Below are 22,158 nucleotides of genomic sequence, written 5' to 3' on the forward strand. Positions count from 1 at the left end.
ACTTCAGGGCACAGAGGTTTCCGAGACTCCCTCTCTTCTTTGCTAGGTTCCCCAAGACCTGTCCTTTGGGGTGGGGCTGTTGGCTTCAGCTGGCTTGACTCCGGGCCCATTTCTCTACAGGTTCAGATTTCCTACCACTCCAGCCACGAACCCCTTCCCCTGGCCTATGCGGTGCTCTACCTCACCTGTGTTGGTAAGTTGGGGGCCATGCTGGGGCCTTGGCCGAGAGTGAGAATGGTTGGGAATGACATTGAGCGAGAGTCTTTTTATAAAAATCAACTCATTTTCTTTTAAAAATTAAGGGGCGCCTGGGTGGCTCAGTCGGTTGAGCGGCCGACTTCAGCTCAGGTCATGATCTTGCGGTCCGTGAGTTCGAGCCCCGCGTCGGGCTCTGTGCTGACGGCTCAGAGCCTGGAGGCTGTTTCAGATTCTATGTCTCCCTCTCTCTGACCCTTCCCTGTTCATGCTCTGTCTCTCTCTGTCTCAAAAAAGAAATAAAAACGTTAAAAAATAAATAAAAAATAAATAAAAATTAAAACACGACAGTTACATTTAGAAAACTCAAATGGTACAAAAGAGTATATATTGAAAAGTAAACCTCCTTCCCTCCAACCTAAGGCTTCTAATTCCCAAGCCTAGCATCCTTCCAGAGATCTGCTGTGCTCATACAAGTGGACGCACACATATCTGTACATTCCCCCTTTTGTAAGCAAAGGGAGGCATACTGTGGATATGGAACTGGACTTTGCTTTTTCCACCTTAAATTTTTTTGTGCTGATTATCCACAGATGGATATATAAATTCCATACAAGAGAACTCATTTTGATGAATGCATTAAAGGCTCTAGAGGCAAAGATGAGTAACATGAATGAATAGATGGGGAATTTCAACAGAGAGAGAAAAAATATAAAAAGGAGTCAAATGGAAATGCTAGAACTAAAAATCATGGTAACAGAGATTAAAAAATTGTTTTTGGTGAGTTTGTTGGTAGACCTGACACAGCCGAAGAGAGAATCAGTGAACTTGAAGACAGGGCAACAAAAATTACTTAAACTGAAACAAAAAGAGAGGGGAAAGAAGAGTGTAACAAACAAAACATTAGAACAGATGTAAGAGCCCTGGAACAGTATCAAACAATCTAAACTCAATTAGGTGCCCATTAAAATTCCAACATGACTTTTTTTTTAATGTTTATTTCTGAGAGAGAGAGAGAAAGAGAGAGAGAGAATGAGCAGGGAAAGGGCAGAGAGAGGGGGAGACACAGAATCGGAAGCAGGCTCCAGGCTCTGAGCTGTCAGCACAGAGCCCGACGCGGGGCTCAAACCCACGAACCCCGAGATCATGACCTGAGCCAAAGTTGGACGCTTAACCAACTGAGCCAACCAGGTGGCCCCAAATTCCAACATGACTTTTTTATAGATCTTCATAGAGCTGATCCTAAAAGGCATAGGAACGAGCAAAGGGCAAGAGTGGCCAAGACGTTTTTGAGAAAGAACAAGGTGGAGGTATTCATGGTACCAGATATCAGGACTTTGTTCAAGCCATAGTACTTGAGGTGGTATGAAATTTATGCAGGGTTAAATGCAAACCAGTGGGACAGAGGAGCACTTGGACACAGAGCCGTGTTCAGATGGTGATCACATGTGAATAAAATGGACATGAAGCCCTACTTCACACCATACTCAAAAATAAATTTCAGATGGAATGAAAATCCTAAAATGAAAATCAAAATTGTAAAGCTTTTAGAAGAGAGTATCTTTCCCACCTCAGGGTAGGCAAGGTGTTTTTTAACAAGACAAAACAAAGGCACAGACCATAAGGGAGAAGATTGATACATTAGACTCTATTAAAATTGAAAACTTGTATATAACAGAGGACAAGTAAAAAGTCAAAATATGGTGGCGCCTGGCTGGCTCAGTCCGTAGAGAATGAGACTCTTGGTCTTGGGGTCATGAGTTCAAGCCCCACATTGGGCTTAAACTTACTTAAAAAAAAAAAAAAAGAAAAAAAGAAAAAGAAATCAAACTCTGGACCAAGAGAAGAAGTTTGCAAAGCATATGGCTGATTCGGTGCATATAGATTACGGAGAACTCCAATCCCTAAGAAAAAGAAAGACAACCTAATGGAAACAGGCAAAAAAATATGAACAAGCAATTCGCAGAAGAGAAAGCCTCAGTGATCAGAACCCAGATGGAAAGATGCTTAACTCAGTGTTGCCAAGGATATGGAACCAGGGAGCTCCTTGACGGTGGGTGGGAGTTGGCGTGGGTCCAAGTCCCTGCAGAGCACTTTGCAAGAAAGTTGAAAATGCTCTGTCTGCAGGAGGTGCTGTTAGAAGCAGAATGTGCCTTGTAAATTTGGGGGGTTTACGCTGGGACTAGGGCTTGTGAATTTTGGTAGAGGCCGCCAAGCTGCTCTCCAAACAGACCATCTCACCTCACACAGCTGCCAACAGCATGTGAGATTGCCTTCGCCAACACTGCATTGTCAGCCTTTTCCATTTTGCCCGGGCTGAGAAGTTAGTTACCCTGTTTGGCTTTAGTTTGCCTTCCTTTAGTTAGGACTGAGGTTGGGTATCTCCCTGCCTATCCCTCCCCAAACCCACACCCTTATCCCCTGGAAAATATACACACACAAAAGTGCATAAACCTCTGTGTGTGTGTGTGGGGGGGGGTGGATGCATGTGCACGCGTGTAGCTGGTGAATAATTACAGAGGAAACACTTGAACAACCATCACCCTGGTCAAGAACTAGAACATGACCGGCACCCCAAAGTCCCCAAATCTGATTGTAACTCCCTCCTTCCCCTGAAGCTAACCACTATCTTGTGATAAGTATTTCCATGTTTTTCTTTATGGTTTTCTCACTTGGATATGCATATATAAGGAATATAGTCTATTTTTGCGTCTTTGAGTTTTCCGTGGATGGAACCATATTGGACATATTCTTTGGGGTTGGGCTTCTTTCGCCTCCACTATGTTTATGAGATTCACCCACCTGTTGCATGGTGAGTGGGTATCTTTTTGCATATTTAAAAATCGTTTCGAGTTTTCCTTCTCTCTCTTTCTCTCCTTCGAATGCTCCATTTGTGCTGTAAGATCTCCCTGCTTTCTAGGGAGAAACATTGAGAATGTGGGATGGGGGCTGGGACTGGGGAGTAGAGGATAAAGCTGAGGTTCAGAGAGGCCACAGAGCCAGTAGGTGCCAGAGCCCGGATTCACATCTTCATCGTCTAACACCAACGACCAGGCTCACTGCCCCATCCCCAGCTTCATAGAGACCAAGAATGTCCAGGAGAACCTGGGCTCAGTATAGGGTGGGCCCCAGACAGTGAGGGCTGTATGGATGCAGAAGAGGGAGGAGTCGGGGAAGGCTTCCCGGAGGGGGGCACCCTTTGACCTGGCCCTTTCCTCTTACTCTCCTTCTTCCCCAAGGCCTCGTTGCCCAGCTCAAGGAAAGGGGCTTCATTCAGATGCTTCTACCTCTGGACAGTGTCTTCTTAGAAATGACTTTCTTTGGGGCGCCTGGGTGGCGCAGTCGGTTAAGCGTCCGACTTCAGCCAGGTCACGATCTCGCGGTCCGGGAGTTCACGATCTCGCGAGATCTCGAGTGATCTCGCGTGAGTTCGAGCCCCGCGTCGGGCTCTGGGCTGATGGCTCGGAGCCTGGAGCCTGTTTCCCATTCTGTGTCTCCCTCTCTCTCTGCCCCTCCCCCGTTCATGCTCTGTCTCTCTCTGTCCCAAAAAATAAATAAACGTTGAAAAAAAAATAAAAAAAAAAAAAAGAAATGACTTTCTTTGCCCAGTTCCAGATGGGTCCTGAGATTGAGGCTGAGAAACAGAGGCCACAGACCTGTGCTGGACTCCTGGGCACCCCCTAGTAACTTAATCTCCGCCCTCCCCTTGCAGACATCGCTCTGGATTGTGACCTGAACTGTGAGGGCAGACAGAACAGGAGCTTCGTGGACAAGGTAGGGCATCTCGATCTGGGCCCAGAAAGGGGCCTGGAGTTTGGAGTTGACCTAGGTTGGGTTAAGAGGGGCGAGGTCATGACAGGTATCCCCCTTGCCTCCCTGCTGCTGCCGAGGTCACGGGAGCCAAATGGGAGCCAGGCATGACTGGGGATTTTCTTTTACCAGGAGAACAAAAACGTTACCGAGAATTATCAAGTTATATAGATGCCCAGGCCTGGGCTGGGCCTCGCTTTGTGGCAAAAAGTCCTTTGGGAATTTCAATCCAGGTCAGGGGTCAGCAAACTTTTTCTGCAACATGAGATACTAAATATTTTAGGCATTGCAAAGGGTCTCTGTTGCAACTATTCGATTCTGTCATTGTAGTGTCAAAGAGCTATAGTTAACATCGAACAAACGGATGTGACTGTTCCAATAAAGCTTTATTTACAAAAACAGGCAGTGGGCCAGCTGGGACCCACGGGCCATGGCGTGCCAGCCTTCTGATCTAGGTGAGAAGGGAACTCTGACAAGAATGAAACTGTTCAAGGACTTGGGGCTGGACTGTGGTGGCACTCAATGCCTTGGGAGGTCAAAGCAGGAGGTCCAGGTGGGCCGTATCAGCAAGGAAGCCCATGTGAGCTAGGCTCTAAAGCAATGCAAGAGGGAGGGCATTCCGGGTGGAGGGAATAGAAGGAGCCAAGGCCTGGAGCCAGGAATGGATCTGTCATCAGGAGGTTGCCTGTTGAGGAAGGGGACGTTGGCTGGGGACACATCACAGTTGGCCATGAAAGACCACTGCGTGGTTTGGACTTGGGGGTGTGGGCAATAGGGAGGCATTGCCACATCAGGTGCAGGAAGCGCTTCAGTGAGAGTGGACCTACCCTCACAGGGAGGGTGAAGAGGAAGAGGTGGGGTTAGGAGTTGCGGGGCGGGGGCTCAGGTCTGGTCTGAGCCCCATCACCAGCTATGCTTTGCTATGGACAGCGGCAGTGGGTCTGGGGGCCCAGTGGCTATGGAGCCATCTTGCTGGTGAACTGTGACAAGGACGATGCGAACTGTTACGACCAGGACAACTGTGACCAGCACGTGCACTGCCTGCAAGGTGAGGGGGAGCCCAGGGTCACCGCTCCGCCTCCCCACCGGGATTCCCGCCTGTGGCAAGTCCGAAGCTTCCCGACCCCAAGGCCGGCCTCCCCACCGGGCGTCTATCCCTGGCCTGCATTTTAGGACATCCCGAGTTCCAAGTCTGTCCCACTCCGCGTGCCACAGCCCCGTGAGGAAGGCCTCGGCGATTGTCTGGGGTGCGGGCCAGGCGCCTTACACATGGGTGCACACAGCCTCTCTGAAAGTGGACGCATCTGTCCCTCCTTTCAGAGAGGGGAGCTCTGAGACTCAGGGAGGGAGGGGCCTGTCTGTGCCAGCAGGGAGTGACGGGCTGGGGCACTGAGACCAGAACCCTCCCCTGCACCCGGCCAGGTGGCCTGCCCACCCCACACCTTCTCACCTGTCACGTGCCAGGCACTGGGCTGGCCCCTCTGCATTTTCTAGAGTTCTGGGCAGGTGAGGAAATGGAGGCGTCTTCATGGTTTCCAGTGTTTTCGCAGGGTGGGCGGAGCTGGGGCTCGGACACCCGGGTCCTGGCACCCTCTGCCCTTAGGGGGCGCGGTGGGCAGGAGGAGAAGACAGAGTGTCACAGGCCCCCTGAGCTGCCGCCCCTGTCTGGCTCCACAGACCTGGAAGACATGTCAGTCATGGTCCTGCGGACCCAAGGCCCCGCCGCCCTCTTCAACGACCACAGACTTATCCTCCACACCTCCAGCTATGATGCCAAGTGGGCCCGGGTCTTCCACACCTGCGGTGAGTTCATGCCCATCCCCCACACCCCCACTGCTGGGGACGGGGGCCTCAGTTTCCCCACCTTGGGCCGGAGGGCAGCCCCTGCTCTGGCTTCCAGCCTGCCTTGGGGGTCAGAGGAAGCAGTCAGGTGTGGGAACTTCAAAGCAGGTCCGCTGGGGTCCCCGGGCAGCTGTGGCCCAAGGCCATTTGATTGGATGGATCAATTTAAAAAATGTATTTCAAGCATGTTCAGAAATTTTTATTACCCAAACTTTCAAACATACACAAAAGTAGAGAGAATAGTAATGGACCTTCACAGGCCAACCACTCAGATTCGACAATTACCGCTGTCTTGCCTCTCTCACTCCGTTGATCCTGTTTGCTCAAGTGTTTTTATTTTATTATTTTTCATGTTTATTCATTTTTTGAGAGATAGAGGGAGACAGAACGTGAATGGGGAGGGGCAGAGAGAGAGGGAGACACAGAATCAGAAGCAGGCTCCAGGCTCCGAGTTGTTAGCACAGAGGCCGGTGCAGGGCTCGAACCCACGAACTGTGAGATCATGACCTGAGCTGAAGTCGGATGCTTAACCGACTGAGCCACCCAGGTGCCCCAATGTTTGTTTTATTTTTGAGAGAGAGAGAGAGAGAGAGAGAGAGAACGAGGGAGCAGGGGAGGGGCGGAGAGAGAGGGAGACGCAGAATCCAAAGCAGGCTTCAGGCTCTGACCTGTCAGCATGGAGCCTGAGGCGGGGCTCGAACCCATGAACCGTGAGATCGTGACCTGAGCCGAAGTTAACGGACTGAGCTGCCCAAGCATCCTTATTTGTTTATTTGAGAGAGAGAGAGAGACAGAGACAGAGACAGAGACAGAGACAGAATCTGAAACGGGCTTCAGGCTCTGAGCCATCAGCCCAGAGCCTGACGCAGGGCTCGAACTCATGGACCGCGAGATCGTGACCTGGCTGAAGTCAGACGCTTAACCGACTGCGCCACCCAGGCGCCCCTAAAATATCTTTTAAAGATACACACGCATGCAAGTAATAAAATGCTCATTGTTAACAAGATCAAACACTATAGAAGTATATGTGGCTAAAAAAATGAGAGTTCCCTGGGGCGCCTGGTGACTCAGTAGGTTGAGCTCCCGTCCGACTTCGGCTCAGGTTATGATCTCACGGTTTCTGAGTTCAAGCCCCGAGGCGGGCTCTGTGTGGACAGCTCGGAGCCTGGATCCTGCTTCGGATTCTGTGTCTCCCTCTCTCTCTGCCCCTCCCCCGCCCGCTCGCACGCTCTCTCTCTCTCTCTCTCTCTCTCTCAAAAATAAATGTTAACGTTTTTTAAAATAAAAATGAGAGTTCCCTATCCTCACCCCTAAACCTGACTCTTAACACGTGTTCATCGTTAACAATTTGCTCTGTGTTCTTCGTCACTTGTCTCTGTGCGCGGCGTGCGCGTCTTCTGCTTTCCCAGCGGTTTCTCCCACGGAATCATATACCCGACACCCCTTTCTGTATTTATCCGGCTCCTCCTCGTTCTTGCCCACAGCTGCGTGGTATTCCAAAGCGTGGATGTGCCATAACACATCCAGTGCCCTGCACATCCCGTTGTTGGCAGTGTTCTGATTTTGCAACAGTACAGGCGCCTCGAGGGCACGGGCCTTGCTCCCGGTTTGCTCCTGAGTCTAGAACCGTGCCCTGTCGGTGCCGAGGAGGTGCCCTGTAAATATTTGTTCAATGACCGGATAAAGAACCAGCGGACCCCCTTGTACGTGTATTTGTACGTACAGATTTCCATCAACTCCTGGCCACGGGGTTGCTCGCTTAGGAGTAGACGGGACTGTGTGAGATGTTGCCAGATCGTCCTGCGGAAGGTCTGAACAGCCATCTCAGAGAGGAACGGCCTCTCCCCGGGCCGTGCCCACACTGGGTATCGAGCCCCTGTTGCTCCTTTGCCGGTGGGAGGACAGAGGTGGGGGCTGCGGTCTGGCTTGAGGCTCTTTGGGGAGGTTGGCGCGGCGGCTTCTTCTTGCGCCCCTGGTACTCTGCGGGCCCACCTGGGAGTCACGGCCATCCCTTCCGTCCCCGCCCAGGTCCCGAGGACTCGTGCGAGGCCTACAGGCACGTGCTGGGCCAGAACAAGGTGTCGTACGAGGTGCCCCACTTCCACGGTGACGAGGAGCGCTTCTTCGTGGAGGGGCTCTCCTTCCCTGACGCCAGCTTCACGGGGCTCGTGTCCTTCCACGTCACCCTGCTGGACGACTCCAACGAGGTAGGGGTGGCCGATGGGGGGGGGGGGACCAGGGCTCCGTCCTGGGGGGGAGGGGCTCCGCTGGCATGAAGGGTCCCAGACCTCTCCACCACCCCGCGGTGCCTCTCTAGACTAAGAGGTGCCAGCGGCTTGCCCAGGGTCCACGTGGTCCTTGACTCAGCCGGGCCTCTGGATTCCAAGGCCGGCGCTCTTCCCCTTCTGCTCCTCCCCCTCTGCAGGATTTCTCCGAGTCCCCGATCTTCACTGACACCGTGGTGTTCCGTGTGGCGCCCTGGATTATGACGCCCAGCACCCTGCCGCCCCTGGAGGTTTACGTGTGCCGGTGAGTGTGTGTGTGGGGTGGGGGGTGGGGGGGCAGCAGGTGTCCTTCTGACCCCGGAGGCCCCTCTGGTCTCCAGACGTGGCTGTGTCCTGAGCCCCTCTCCCTGGGCTTGTCTGCAGCGTGAGGAACAACACGTGTTTTGTGGACGCCGTGGCGGAGCTGGCCAGGAAGGCTGGCTGCAAGCTGACCATCTGCCCGCAGAATGAGAACCGCAATGACCGCTGGATCCAGGTACCATGGACAGCGTCTTGGAGGGCGAGGCTGGCGCATCCCAAGCGCGGGTGGGAGGAGGTCACTTACGAATTCTTAGAAGGACCTGGGGGCTCTGAGTGTCCTCCCCAGGGCGCTCCTTTTTCTCCTGCTAGACCTAGAGCTCTCTCCTTCTCTCCAGAACTTTCCGGAGACCCAGGCACACCCTGACACTAGATTGAACTCCCATTCGCCCACAGGATGTGGGCTAGGCACGGGGCTGGCGCTGAAGGGGATGGCGGGGGGTGTGGGACACACTCCCTGCCCTCAGCAGCCTGGGCCTGTGGTTCCCCACGGGAGGCAGCTCTGTCCCCCTAGGGACATTTGGCAGCATCTGGGCAACTGTGGGGCTGTCACACCCAGGGTGGAGGTGCTACTGGCTTCTAGTGGGTGGAGCTCAGAGATGCTGCTAAGCATCCTGCAGGGAATACACAAGAAAGAATGATCCGGCCTCGAGTGTCAATTGTGCCGCGGCTGAGAAGCCCTGATGTGGTGAATTATTGCAACAAAGCCCCCGCTCCTGTAGCTGAAGGTGCAGCGGAGACGGGGGTGGGGTGGGGTGGAGGGCAGGGCAGGGTCGGCAAAGTGCCCGAGGGTTTGGGGGATGGTGGCATCACCTCTGTCTGGGGGATGGGTAAAGACCTCCCGGAGGAGGGACACCTGGACAGGACCGGACGGGCAATGAGTGCTGCCGTTTATCAAGCGCTTATGGGGGGGTCATGCGTGGTATCCTTTTCACCTTCTCGACACCTCCCTGCTGTCACCCACCTGAGGAGCCCTCGGGGGGCAAATGCCCAGAGCCACAGAGCTGGTAAGGGCCGTGTCAGGGTTCCGCGATGCTGGTCCTCTGCGAGGACCAGCATGTGCAAAGGCCCAGAGAGGGGAGGCACGAGAAAGAATGTCTTGCACTCTTGTTGGCCAGGGCCAAGGTCCTATGAAGGGAGGCGCTGAAGCTGGAGACCCTGAATGCCAAGCTCAGAAGCTTTCGTGGCTGGAGGGTCCTCCAGTGAGGTGGAAGCTCAGGGCAGGAGTCTGGAGCAAGATGGGCTGGGTTTGGAGCCTGGCTGTGCCACTGACTAGCTGTGTGCCCTTGGACAAAAATTAGACCTCTCTGGTCCTCGCTTTCCTCATCTGTCACATGGGTAACAATAGTGCCTCTGTGCAGGTGTATGATGAGGATTCCTGGAATTAATATTTATAAGGAGCTTAGAGCAGGGCCAGGCACGTACCAGTGAGCTTCTCATCAGATATAGAGTTCATCGGTGCTGAGCCACCTCTGCCTCCAGGACCAGAGGGCTTAGGATTGAACTGGGTTGAATGTTGAGCGATCGAGAAGGAGGCAGATCTCTACCTCCTTGGGTCCCCTCAGCCCTGTCCAGCTGCCAGCCCTTCCTTCACGACCACTTGTGGAGGCCAGAGGTGCTGGCTGATGTCCAGTGACTTATTTGTGCAAGTCGGGCCACCCTGAGCCCCTCTCTGTGTCCACTCTGCCCCGATCTGGCACAGGGACACCCCCAGGGTCACATCCACCTTCTCATTCATTCCCTCCTGTCTTGCTGTGTGACCGGAGCAAAAGCGTGCCCTCTCTGAGCCTCCAGCCCCTCCTCCAGCCAGCAGGCATCATACACCCCTACCCTCCTCACCCCGAAGGGCAAGGCCGGCCTGAGACGAAGGACCCGCACGAACAGTCTTCTCCAAGGTTCTCAGTGCCAAACGAGCGTGGACTGTCCACACGGCGTCTCTCTTGTTCGCAGGACGAGATGGAACTGGGCTATGTTCAGGCGCCACACAAGGCCTTCCCGGTGGTCTTTGACTCCCCCAGGAACGGAGAACTACAGGACTTCCCTTACAAAAGGATCCTGGTGAGTGTCCAGGCCGCAGGCTGCTGCCCGGCTCTGAGGGCCGAGGGACATTACCCGAGAGCCACACTGGGGTGTAGGGCGTAGGGTCTAGCGGGCTGCACTGGGAACCACGTTCTTTAGGGACAGGAGTGTCCAGAAAAAAATACGAGAGATGCCCAGTTACATTTGAATTTCAGATAAGCAACGAGTAACCTTTTGGTATAGGCACGCACCAAGCATCGCACGGGACCTAGTTATACTAAAAGTGTATTTGTTTATCGGAAATTCAAATGTAACTGGGCATCCCGTATTTTTATTTCCTAAATCCGGCGGCCCTAGGTAAGGGGGCGGGGGGCGGTCAGTGCCGCTGTTAAGAACACAGGCTCTGCACTCAGAACAACCCGGCTCGGTTACTCATATGCATGTGACTTTTCATGAGTCACCTCCCCGCGCCGAGCCTCAGTTTCTTCATCAGCAAAAATGATCTTATAGCCCTGGCCTCACAGGTTTCCCAACATAGGACCCTGCGTACATGTGAAATATTGAACAGGTCAGGGGGCGCCTGGGTGGCTCCGTCGGTTGAGCGTCCGACTTCGGCCCAGGTCATGATCTCGCAGTTCGTGAGTTCGAGCCCCATGTCGGGCTCCGTGCTGACAGCTCAGAGCCTGGAGCCTGCTTCCGATTCTGTGTCTCCCTCTCCCTCTGTCCCTCCCCAGCTCATGCTCTGTCTCTCTAGCTCTCAAAAATAAATAAAAACATTAAAAAAATATATTGAATAGGTCAGACTGAGTCTTAGACTCAGTATTTCCATCTGAAGAATGGGCAGCCACTTCCTGCCCCATCCTCAAGGAGCTCAGAGCCCAGCAAGGTGGTTCAAGCTCTTTCTGGTGACCCCCCCCCCCCCCCCCCCGCTAGCCTGACTCCGTTCCCCTCGCCAGGGTCCAGATTTCGGCTATGTGACGCGGGAACCACAAGACAGCTCTGTGAGTGGCCTGGACTCCTTCGGGAACCTGGAGGTCAGCCCCCCAGTGGTGGCCAATGGGAAAGAGTACCCCCTGGGGCGGATCCTCATCGGGGGCAACCTGCCTGGGTGAGAGAGGAGCAGGGAGAGGTGTTCCTGGGGTGGGGGGTAGAGGGCGGCGACGGTGGCTGGGGTGGTGAGGGACCATTTTGTTCCTGGGAGAGAACCGGAATGGAAAGATAAAATTCTAGTTCTAGATGTGGGGATGGTGGTACAGCGGGCTGTTCACCAGACACTGTACTTCCCCCAGGGGAGTTTGAAAAGGCCAAACTGGCATAGACCGAAGAGACCATTCAGTCCAGCTTTTTCATTTCATAAGTGAGCCCAGAGAGGGTGAATGACCTGGTACAGGCCACACAGAATGCACAGTTAGGATGTAACTTAGGTCTTCTGATTCCGAAAATAAACGATACTGCTAATACAATCTATTAATTAATAGTTATGGAAGAAGAAGCCTCAAGTCTCAACAGTCCTGGGGAAATTCTGTTTCAAGAGCTTGTTCATACTATGATGTAAATGACTACTATCAGGTATTTTCCTGAGAACAGGAGAAGGAAGGAATAGGACATGGAAAATGAGATGTCCAAAAAAAAAAAAAAAGCAAGAAAAGAAAAGAAAAGGAGATGTCATACCACACACACACACACACACACACACACACACACACAGAATAACAGATTATTTGTTGTTCCACATGTGACAGAGATACGGATGCGAAAGAAGAGGAATGATGTGGTAATGGTTATTGGCTGCGGCATTGACCAAGACATCGGGCCAACCAAATTCAACAAGGCAGTTAGGACAGACTTGAGGTCAAATAACAGGCGAAGCAAGAGGCTTTGGAGGGGACTAACTGTCCTCAGCACGGGATCCCACGGAAAGAGGAAGTTTGGGCCATGCCAGTAGCTACCTCTGCAGAAGGGCAAACGAAGAACGGGGCTTACGTTTGCGAGCATAAGAGGCCGGGGCTGCGGGGCCTCTTGGGGTGACCTTGTCCACCTCTCTTCCCACTGATGTGCAGGAAGGTGAGGCCCCAGCAAGAGAGACCCAGGTTAAACTCAAAGAAGAGCCGCCTGGCCACGGGGCGCGGGGTAGGGTTGAGTATCAGGCCCTTGGAGAACGTGAGCGTGGGTCTGAGGGCGGCTCGGAGCATGTGCCTGGATGGCAAGACCTGGTGGGTCACCCGCCGGGTGACTGGGACCGAGCTGTCCCGCCCCTGCACAAGAGCTCACCCCGAGCAGAATTGAAAGAGTACGTGCTTGTTGTCTCTCCCGCTTACAAAACGGCACGTGTCTTTTTGTTTCAAACAACAATCAGACCTTGCGGGCCACCTGGGTGGCTCAGTTGGCTAAACGTCCGGCTCTTGGCTCCGGCTCAGGTCATGATCATACGGTTCATCAGTTCGAGCCCCCGCGTCGGGCTCTGTGTCGGCAGCGTGGTCTGCTTGGGACTCTCTCTCTCTCTCCGCCCCTCCCCTGCACACACACACACACTCTCTCTCTCTCTCTCTCTCTCTCTCTCTCTCTCAAAATAAATACAATTTTAAAAGCTCAGATATTGCAGAAACCTTGAACTCTTTCATTCCATTTCTGCATAGACTTTTTAAAGTGAAACAACTCTTTTTAACCCCTCGGGCCGCAGGTCCAGTGGCCGCCGGGTCACGCAGGTGGTGCGGGACTTCCTCCACGCGCAGAGGGTGCAGCCCCCAGTGGAGCTCTTTGTGGACTGGTTGGCCGTGGGCCACGTGGATGAGTTTCTGAGCTTTGTCCCTGCCCCCGACGGGAAGGTAAGGAGCGGGGTTGCCGGCCTGTCCCCGGGGGTCTGAGTCAAAGGATGAGCTCCAGGAGGCCAGGGGAGCTCAGGCGGGTCTGCCCTCTCCACGCAGGGCTTCCGGATGCTCCTGGCCAGTCCTGGCGCCTGCTTCAAGCTCTTCCAGGAAAAACAGAAGTGGGGCCACGGCAGGGCCCTCCTGTTCAAAGGGGTTGTCGGTAAGCACCAGGGCCGTGTCCCTCAGCCCAGCCTTCCTGCCCCCTCACCTAAAGCAGGACACGTCATCGGGCTTGAGATAGGGATGGAAAATTCTAGAGCAGGGCCGTCCCCTAAAACTCAAGAGCCTTACTGCCACCGCGCGCCTTGCCCCCCCAGCCCCCACTGCCTGGGGCTGGGGCGGAGATGTGGCCAGCTTCGTGGGTGCGTCACCAGTGTCACCGGACAGGGCCCTCCCCGCAGAAGGTTTAATGCTCTGCTCTCACTCTCTTGAAATTCTTAATAATCTGTGCCTTGTGTGTGAATCCTCCTGCTGCCTCCCAGGGATGAGATCCCTCTGTACCCCCCTCGCTCCCCGGAGCCCCAGCCTACCGGGCCTCCCCCTCCCTGCCCCTGCCCACTGATGGCTGCAGCAGGAGGCCGGGAGTGGGCAGGCCTGGATGCACACGCCCCTTGGCATCTGGGAGGGGGGTGCTGGCATTAACTGTCCCTGTCCTGGACTAGCAGTGCCACAGGGGAAGTGGTGGGCAGCTTGGAAGGGTGAGCCTCCTGTCCACCGGGCAGAGGCTGCCCTGGCCCTTGGAGAGCACCTGTTGGCCATGGCTCGGGATGGTGGGCCTGTGGGAAGGGAAGCTGTCTGGCCCTGTCTGTGGCTCACGGGCTGGGATGTGTGGCAGCACGTGTGAAGTTCCAGGTGGGGGTCCCAGTGCTGCCGCGAGGGTCCGTGCCCACCACGCAGGCATCCCATAGCTGAGGGAGCGCCACATCCGATAGCAAGTAAAAAACCAACACGCGGGGCGCCTGGGTGGCTCCGTCGGTGGAGCGTCCGACTTCGGCTCGGGTCACGATCTCGCGGTTCGTGAGTTCGAGCCCCGCGTCGGGCTCTGTGCTGACAGCTCGGAGCCTGGAGCCCGCTTCGGATTCTGTGTCTCCCTCTCTGCTCCTCCCCTGCTCATATTCTGTCTCTCTCTCAAAAGTAAATAAAGATAAAAAATTAAAAAAAAAAAAAACACACCACCTGCTAGGGCAGGAGGGAGACCGCGGAGGAAAGCCAAAGTTATATTTTTAGTACTTTTGGTGATGCTTTTTTTCCTCTGCTCTTTGAGCAAAGGGCCCTGCATTTTCATTTTGCTTAGAAGGAGCTCTGGGAGAGCTTGCTGGCGTGGGCCACAGTGGATGGGCAAGCTTGTTGGCTCAAATTCCTTTCCCCACCAAGACCGCGTGGCTCCTAGAGGGACCTTCCTCTCTGACAGGGTCCCTGGGGGTCTCGGGGCAAAAACCTTTGGCTGGGGGGCAGGGGTGGATCATAGATTTTCTTGGCCTCGTAGGTGGTAAATGATATCCTGGGCCAAACCTACCTCCAAGAGAAAAGCTTCTGCAGAACTCAGAAGCACTCAGGTAGAACTTTCCAGTCCCTTTGTTTGCACTTTAAGATCCTCATCCCCTTCCCGCCACCACCCTGGAGCCCCAGCTGTAAGACGAAAGGAATAGTCTTCCCCGCCCCGTTGTTCCCATAGGGACCATGGTTAATGCCTCTGAGCCCAAACCTTAAAAAGCCTCAAATCCAGGTGTTATGTACCAGGTGGAGGCAAGATCATGTTTATCTTTCCTGGAAGGACCACACTGACCGTGAACGAGACCCAGGAACAGGCCGAGCGGTTACTCCAGCCGCCCAGCTAGGAAGGAGACGGTGGCCGTTCACAGTCGTCAGGCCACCCGCAGCCACCGTGCTGCCCCATCCTGTGGAGCAGTGGCCGTGGAGGCCCAGCACAGCTCGTCAGTCACCCCCCGCCGTGTGCCACGCCCCAGGCCACGCTCCATGCCCTTTCCCGTGCTGACCTCACAGATTACTGTCCCCTCCCGCTCCATACCCAAGAACATGGGGAAGCCGGGGAAGTCACTGGCCCAGGGGGCTCAGCAAGAACGCAACGGAGCTGGGACCGGACCCCAGCGGGCTGACCCCAAGCTGGGCCTCCGGGAAGCCCCTTTGCCAGGCGGTTGCCTTGTGGAGGGCAGGGACAGGGTCCAGTGGTGTCCATCGGGGCTGGCACTGATGGGCAGGTGGGTGACCAGCCCCACTACCACCCCTCGGCGAAAGGAGTCGCCACCCAGTGCCCTGGAACAGGTGGGCATTTCCAGTAAAAGTCATCACCACTTCCCATGCACTCAAAGAAAGGTCTAAAGTGCACGGTGCTGTGGTCACCTGTCCCTCCCACCCCTCCCACGCCCAGGCTTGCACAGTGGCCAGGCTGAGCTCTGCTGGGTGGTGCCTACCCAGTGTCCAGAAAGACCAGAGAGCTGGTCTCACAAGACCAGTAGCTGTGAACTTGGCCTCTGCCCGGCTGCCTCCCAGAGCAGGTGACCCTCACCGCTGGCACTGTTCCTGCCCCTCGTCAAGTGTCGGTCTCTCCCTCACAGGTGACAAGCAGATCAGCACCGTCTCCATCAACCAGGTCCTCTCCAATGCAAACCTCATCAGCTACAACAAGTTTGTGCAGGTACAGGGCCAAGGGCTGTGAGCGGAAGGTGGGCGTGGCTGGGGACAGCAACAGGGACGGAGTCTGAGGCTCGGGGTCTGTGAAAGCCCAGGCTGGAACTGGCCCAGACAGAGGGGCTCCAATCCCTCCTCTGCCCCTGGAGAAATGAAGGGTAAGCTGTGTGCATGTGGGAAGGATGTGCATTCAGGCAGAGGGAACAGCCCACACGATGGCCTTGAGGTAGAATGCAGGGGCATGGACTGTCTGGGGACAAGCCGGGGGGTTGTGGAGTGAGGGGAGGCTGGGTCATCAAGTGATGGAGGGGACCACAAGGACTTTGGCTATGGCTCAGAGATATGAGGCCGCCAGGGGATTTGGGCAGAGGAGGGACCCGATCTGATTTATGCTTTGAAAGGATCTCTCTGCTGCTGTGTTGACAATATAGCAATATTTCATAGCAGGGGTGGGTGGGGTGACATCAGATCCCGGCAGGAAATGCTTCAAGCTGGATAACGGTGGAACAGCTTTACCAAGGGAATATTTACAAAGGCACAGGCAGGATTGGAGGAAGTCATTAGGGGACTGTACAGTGTCCCCAGGCTAAGGGGGGGGGGCTGTGGTGACAACTAGACCTGAAGGAATTAGTTGGGGGGGGGGGGTATCATGTTACTGGAACTGTGATGGGTCACCATGAAAAGAGGGCTGTGAGACAGGAGCTGTGACCGTCCTGGCCAGCCTGCAGTGACCTGGCAGTGAGGTCGGTGCAGGAGCAAATATCCCAACTGCACTCTATCACCCCCACCTCCTGTCAGTGCCCCATTGGCTGAATCCGACCAGAAGCCAGAGGGCATGGGAGCCCTTGATTGCCAAGGACCAGCCTCCCAAGGCACAGAGCAGGGGAGAAGGGTACGTAGGGGTTCCGGAAGGACAAACAGAATACCAACACACTCTCTTCTAAGAAGCAAATGCCAAGACGGGGTTCAACATGCAGAGATCCTATTAGGGACAGTGCCTGTCCCCGAGAAAGAGGAAGGGAGCTGGAGGGACCTGGGAAAGCAGACCCTGAGTAGGGGGGGGGGTGCGGAGGGGAGGAAGGCTGAGGGGGGCATCCCTGCCATGCAGTCTCAGACAAGTTTAGCAAAGCCGTGGAGGTTTCCCCAAGCCGCTGTTGGCCAGCAGAGGAGTCCCCTGTCTCCCAGAAATAGGTTTGCCTTAGTGTCCTTGTTGTACTTGCCATTGGCTGTTAGCAACTGAGGGAGGTGTGGCCTCGGGCGGGAACAAAGGAAGGGTTTCAGAGGGGCAGCAAGGCCCTTGGTCAAGTCTACTAATGCAGCTGGAGGTCATTATGATAGTTGCCACGCGGCCCCAAAGCAGATGCAGCAAGGAGACCAATTAGGAAGCCACTGTTGTCAACCAGGCAGCGGTTGGGGTGGCTGTCACCAGGTGGATGCGGTGGAGGGGATGTGAAGAGGTCACACTGGGGACAGATTCTAGAGGTGGAGCCCGCGGCACCTGTTGAAGATGGGTGTGACCGGAGGGGAAAGGAGTCACTGGCACGACAGCAAGGAAGGACCCCCCCGGGGGGGGGCGGTGCCTGGAGAGGGGAGTGGAAATGAAGAGTTTGTCTTTGGATGCGTTCTATCTGATGTGCCAATTAGACATCCAGGCAAAGATGCCAAGTGGTGGTTGTATGTGTAAATCTGAGTTCCGGAAAGAGAACTCTAGAGAGCTCTAGAGAGTGGCTGGGACACAGACATTTGGGAGTTGTCTGTGTCTAGGTGGTATTTTCAAGCATGAGGTTGAAGGAGAGCCCCTAAAGCGTGAAAAATCTAGAGAAGGGAAGAGGGCCAAAGATGGAACGCTCTGGAAAACTCTGGAGCTGACCCAGTGAGTCGGCCGGGCCTGTGAGGGGTGGGACCCAAGGACAGGTACGTTTTGTGTGGAGAGCTGGTCTACGGGCAACTGGGAAGCCTGTCTCCTTAACCAGACATGACCTCTTGGGTTCCCCCCGACGCACGCTGGCAAGGTCTCTCCAACTCTACCCACCCCCCTTAGAGCTGCATCGACTGGAACCGGGAGGTACTCAAGCGGGAGCTGGGCCTGACCGAGCAGGACATCATCGACATCCCTCAGCTCTTCAAGATTGAGAGGAGAAAGGCAGTGGCCTTCTTCCCTGACTTGGTGAGGCCCCTGTTCATGACTTAAATCTGCTTCATCAGATTAGGCTCCACGCTTCTGCTCCCCAGAGGGGCAAGACATTTGGTTGCTGCCGTGTTTGGGATTACGGTGACTGATGGGGGTGGCAGAGAGAATCAGGGGTCCCACGATGGGCCCCAGAAGGGCTCTAGTTGGCTGACTGTCCTGGCCACTATGGGATGTTCATTGGCGAAGCCCTTTGTTCAGGGGCCATCAGGGAAGGGCCCTTCACTTCCCCCAGGGACCTACATGATATTTGTGGAGTGAACCAATGATCGCATGAGGTCGTGTGTGCCCCACAGTGCAGGTCAGCTGAAAGCTCAGATGTCCCTTGTGTTCTCTCTCTGAGCCCGCAGCTGTACCCCCGTCCCCCATATATTTAGGGTACACTGTTAGAGACACAGAAATGATTAAGGCTGCTTGCTGCTTTCAAGGAGGGAGTCTGATCTAGTGAGAGAGAAACTCTCTCCACCTCTCTTAGGGCATATCCCAATGATGTCTTTTGTATAATAAAACCAAGTGGCAGTTGAGAGGTGGGACAAAGCACTTCCAGCCTGAGAGGTAGGACTGGCAATCCAAGAAGGCTTCGTGGGAGCAGTGGTCTTCCGTTGAGTCCTGAGGGCTTTGCCTCTGGACTAGGTAGACTGCTGGGGCCCCACCCCATGTGTTCTGATTGAGCAGGTCCGAGGCAGGGCCTGAGACACTGCTGCTCCTCTAACCAGCACCCAGGTGGCGCTCAGGCTGCTCTCCGGGGACCACACTTTGAGTAGCGTGGCTGTAGATGACCCAGCTCCCCTCCCCTCCCCTCCCCTCCCCTCCCCTCCCCTCCCCTCCTGTCACTCCCCTCCTCCAGCCCCCATCCACCTCCATCCCCCCACAGAGGAACTCAGCTCTCCCATCATCAGGGCCTCACAGGGGGCCTGTCCACACCACCCTTGCTACATCTCCCCCATCTCCCTTCCCCTTTCTGGCTGACCTTTCTCCCTCCTCGATTTCCCCATTTGCAAAACTCAGTTTCCCCTCCTCTCATGTTTAAGGCAGGCTTGCAATTATGCAAGTGCCTCTGGTGCTTGCAAGACACGGGGCCACGGGAGCCGGCTTCGGCCAGAGCAGGAGGTCTAATGCAAGGATGCCATGAAAGCTGAGGGCAGGGATGGCTGCAGTGGCGGCTTCAGGAGGGCCTGGGACCATCTCTCATCTCTGCTTCTCCATCATCCGCTCCCTCCCCCTTCCCTTGCCCCAGCTTGGCTTCCTTTGCTTCTCTGTTCCTGGGGAGGAATATAAACATGCACACGGATACAGAGGTAGGCAGAGATCTACCAGGCCGGCCACTCGGGTCATCTTCAAACACCAGAAAGAGAGAGAGAGAGAGAGAGAGAGAGAGAGAGAGAGAATCTGATTGGTCCAGCGTGGGTCAGATGTCTGCCCTGGTCCAATCAGCTCCAACGTAGGAAGCTGGGCTTCTGCGGCACAAACATGGCCGCGGCCACGATCCACCAGTGAGGAGGGCGGTCGCTGGGGAAATAAGCTGTCCCTGGGAGCTCAGCGGTTGCTCCCTTGGCAATGCACAGCTGGCCAGAGTTCTCCCCCGCCGCGGTGCCTCTCCCCTGCGTGCAAGAGTGAGGAGCTGTTTTCAGGGTTGCCTGGAAGACAGACGCAGGTCCGGCCAGGTATGGTGCAGGTGTTGACGTGGAGCTGATGAGGAAGTGTCGCCCCTGACCCGGGACCCCTATTCTTTGCAGGTGAACATGTTGGTGCTGGGGAAGCACCTGGGCATCCCCAAGCCCTTCGGGCCCATCATCGACGGCCAATGCTGCCTGGAGGAGAAGGTGCGGTCCCTGCTGGAGCCGTTGGGCCTCCACTGCACCTTCATCGACGACTTCACCCCGTACCACATGCTGCACGGGGAGGTGCACTGCGGCACCAACGTGCGCCGGCAGCCCTTCTCCTTCAAGTGGTGGAACATGGTGCCCTGAGCCCATCCCCCGCCCCACTGTCGTCTCCCCCTGGGGTGGGACATCGGGGGGCCCTGAACAATAAGCGTCAAGAGACCCCAAGGTTCCAGATAGCACGCCGAGCGTGACTGTCTCTCTCGGAAGCCTTTTCCCTAGTAGTGTTGCAACCCATTTGGTTTTCAGGCTTGATTCTTGTTGGCCTCTCAAGAAGAAAGTTCTCATCTCTTGAAAGCCTCTCATGTGGACAAGACCCATGGGGACTCCTCCAAACTTACCCCTTCTCACCCCCAAATCCTCTGTTTGAGATCTCATGCACTTTGGGGTCTAGAAACATCCATGCATCTCATCTGCCATCTTGGCCTGCGTGTCCTAATGGAGGAAGGACCCACACTTCTGCTTTGGTGTGATTGCCTCTCATCCTGCAGGGGAGCAGCCCTAACGTTAGATCCCTCCACGCAGGAGAGAGTCTACCCATAGCTTCCCCCAGAGGGAAGGAGGTGGGGCCCATTTGGATCAAGGTGGGATCATCCGTCTACCTGCCAAGCTTCTGACCAGATGTTGAACTCTACACCCCACGCAGTGCCCGGCATGAGCTTTCACATAGTTGGTCCTTTCCAGATGTGTCTCGAAGGGATGAATGTTGGCCCTTAGCCTTATCATTGCCCCATCATCTGAATCCAGAAATCTGGCTTTGTCCAAAGACCTCCTGGAATTTCTTGGAGTTGGGGGCACTTGGCTGGCTCAGTCGGTGGAGTATGCCGGGGTTGTGGGTTTGAGCCCCACATAGGGTGTAAAGATTACTTAGAAATAAATTTTAAAAGAGAAAGTATGTTGGGAATTCCCAGAGATTGGGAAGCCTGCACGCGCAAGGGTGAGATGTCCTCCACGGTGCATAGGCTGCTTCCTTGGCCTTGCACCTTGTTCTGCAGGAGGGGAGACCCCTGGTAGAATAGGTCCTAGGCTTTCTGTTGCCCTCTGGTCAACGTTTCCATGTCCTGCTGTGCCTCAGGAGAGGGAGCCCAAAGGGGCAGATCCACCAACATAGCTCACAGCGGGACACTCTGGGAATGAACGGCTCTGAGCGCGAGGGGAGGGGCGAGGGGTGGGAGGTTTTCTCCAGATGTGTGCCAGTTACACGTGTGTCCCATATGGGCCCAGCTGGGTTTCTACCACTGGCTAATAAATCTGCAGCAACACGAATGGTTTGAGTCCAATTTGGGTCCTTCTTCGGGATTAGAGCCTGTCGGTAAGAACAGAGAAGTTGCTTGCAGCCGAAGCATTTGCTTGCCTGGCCCCTGCAGAATTTGGGGCTGCCAGGCCCAAAGTTTGGTAAGGCGGTGAGTTTGCTCCGTCTTGGCCACAGGATGAGTTAGGGCTGCCACGGGCAGTGATCCAGCCACATACATGCAAGCCCAGGGGTCAAGTGCTAGGCTGCCGGGGCCAAGCGAGTGCAGCAGGGCAAGGGTCTGGGCTGTGGCCGGAAGGTTGCGTTGTGAGTGTGGCAATGGGGGAAGCTGAGGTGTGTGCCCTTACCAGCGTCCTTCCTGCCCCACAAAAGGCCAGGTGGCCTTGTTCTGGAGCCCCAGGAAATCACTCCCTCTGCTCAGCACCCTTCCAACCGCCCCCCACCCCCGCAAGGTGCAGAACAGAAACACACCCAGGCTGGCCCCAGGGCTGGGTTGCTTCTGGGTGGTTAGAGAAGGTGCTCAGCCTCCCCCTCCAAGCCCCCTCCTCGCCACGATTTACTTAGAATCTCTTGAACAGACTTCCAGTGCCCCTGTGTGGCCAGATTTTTATCAGAATAAGCCCACCTCCAAGGGAAGCTGGCACAGATTCTGCTGAGAAAATCCCGTTTTGTGAAAGGTGGGGAATGCGGCTTTTCTAGAAGGCAAGTGCTTAGAATTGGGAGAACTGGGGTGAGTTTGCAAGCAGGCTTTTCTCACCATTCCGCCCCCCCCCCCCCATTGCCGGATGCCCTCAGGTTGGACACAAGACAAAGTCCTGGATGTGGACATCTTTGGGGGGTGGAGGCATGATTCTAATGCCTACCACGGCCA

General features: G+C 55.1%; 1 protein-coding gene across 1 annotated transcript in view; it reads left to right on the forward strand.

Moving 5' to 3' along the window:
- Window positions 1–21,301, forward strand: part of PADI3 (peptidyl arginine deiminase 3) — a 31,425-nt gene extending 10,124 nt beyond the window's left edge. Inside the window, exons 3-16 of the mRNA XM_043573882.1 lie at window positions 121–193; window positions 3,908–3,969; window positions 4,936–5,053; window positions 5,683–5,808; window positions 7,876–8,054; window positions 8,273–8,376; window positions 8,496–8,607; window positions 10,380–10,487; window positions 11,405–11,556; window positions 13,129–13,273; window positions 13,373–13,475; window positions 15,892–15,971; window positions 18,006–18,131; window positions 19,889–21,301. Of these exons, the coding sequence (XP_043429817.1) occupies window positions 121–193; window positions 3,908–3,969; window positions 4,936–5,053; window positions 5,683–5,808; window positions 7,876–8,054; window positions 8,273–8,376; window positions 8,496–8,607; window positions 10,380–10,487; window positions 11,405–11,556; window positions 13,129–13,273; window positions 13,373–13,475; window positions 15,892–15,971; window positions 18,006–18,131; window positions 19,889–20,122 (1,722 nt within the window). The 3' untranslated portion in view covers window positions 20,123–21,301. The remainder of the gene's footprint in view (window positions 1–120; window positions 194–3,907; window positions 3,970–4,935; window positions 5,054–5,682; window positions 5,809–7,875; window positions 8,055–8,272; window positions 8,377–8,495; window positions 8,608–10,379; window positions 10,488–11,404; window positions 11,557–13,128; window positions 13,274–13,372; window positions 13,476–15,891; window positions 15,972–18,005; window positions 18,132–19,888) is intronic.
- Window positions 21,302–22,158: the final 857 nt, after the last annotated feature.

Source organism: Prionailurus bengalensis, chromosome C1 (assembly GCF_016509475.1).
Source record: "Prionailurus bengalensis isolate Pbe53 chromosome C1, Fcat_Pben_1.1_paternal_pri, whole genome shotgun sequence".
In the NCBI taxonomy this organism is placed as follows: Eukaryota; Metazoa; Chordata; class Mammalia; order Carnivora; family Felidae; genus Prionailurus; species Prionailurus bengalensis.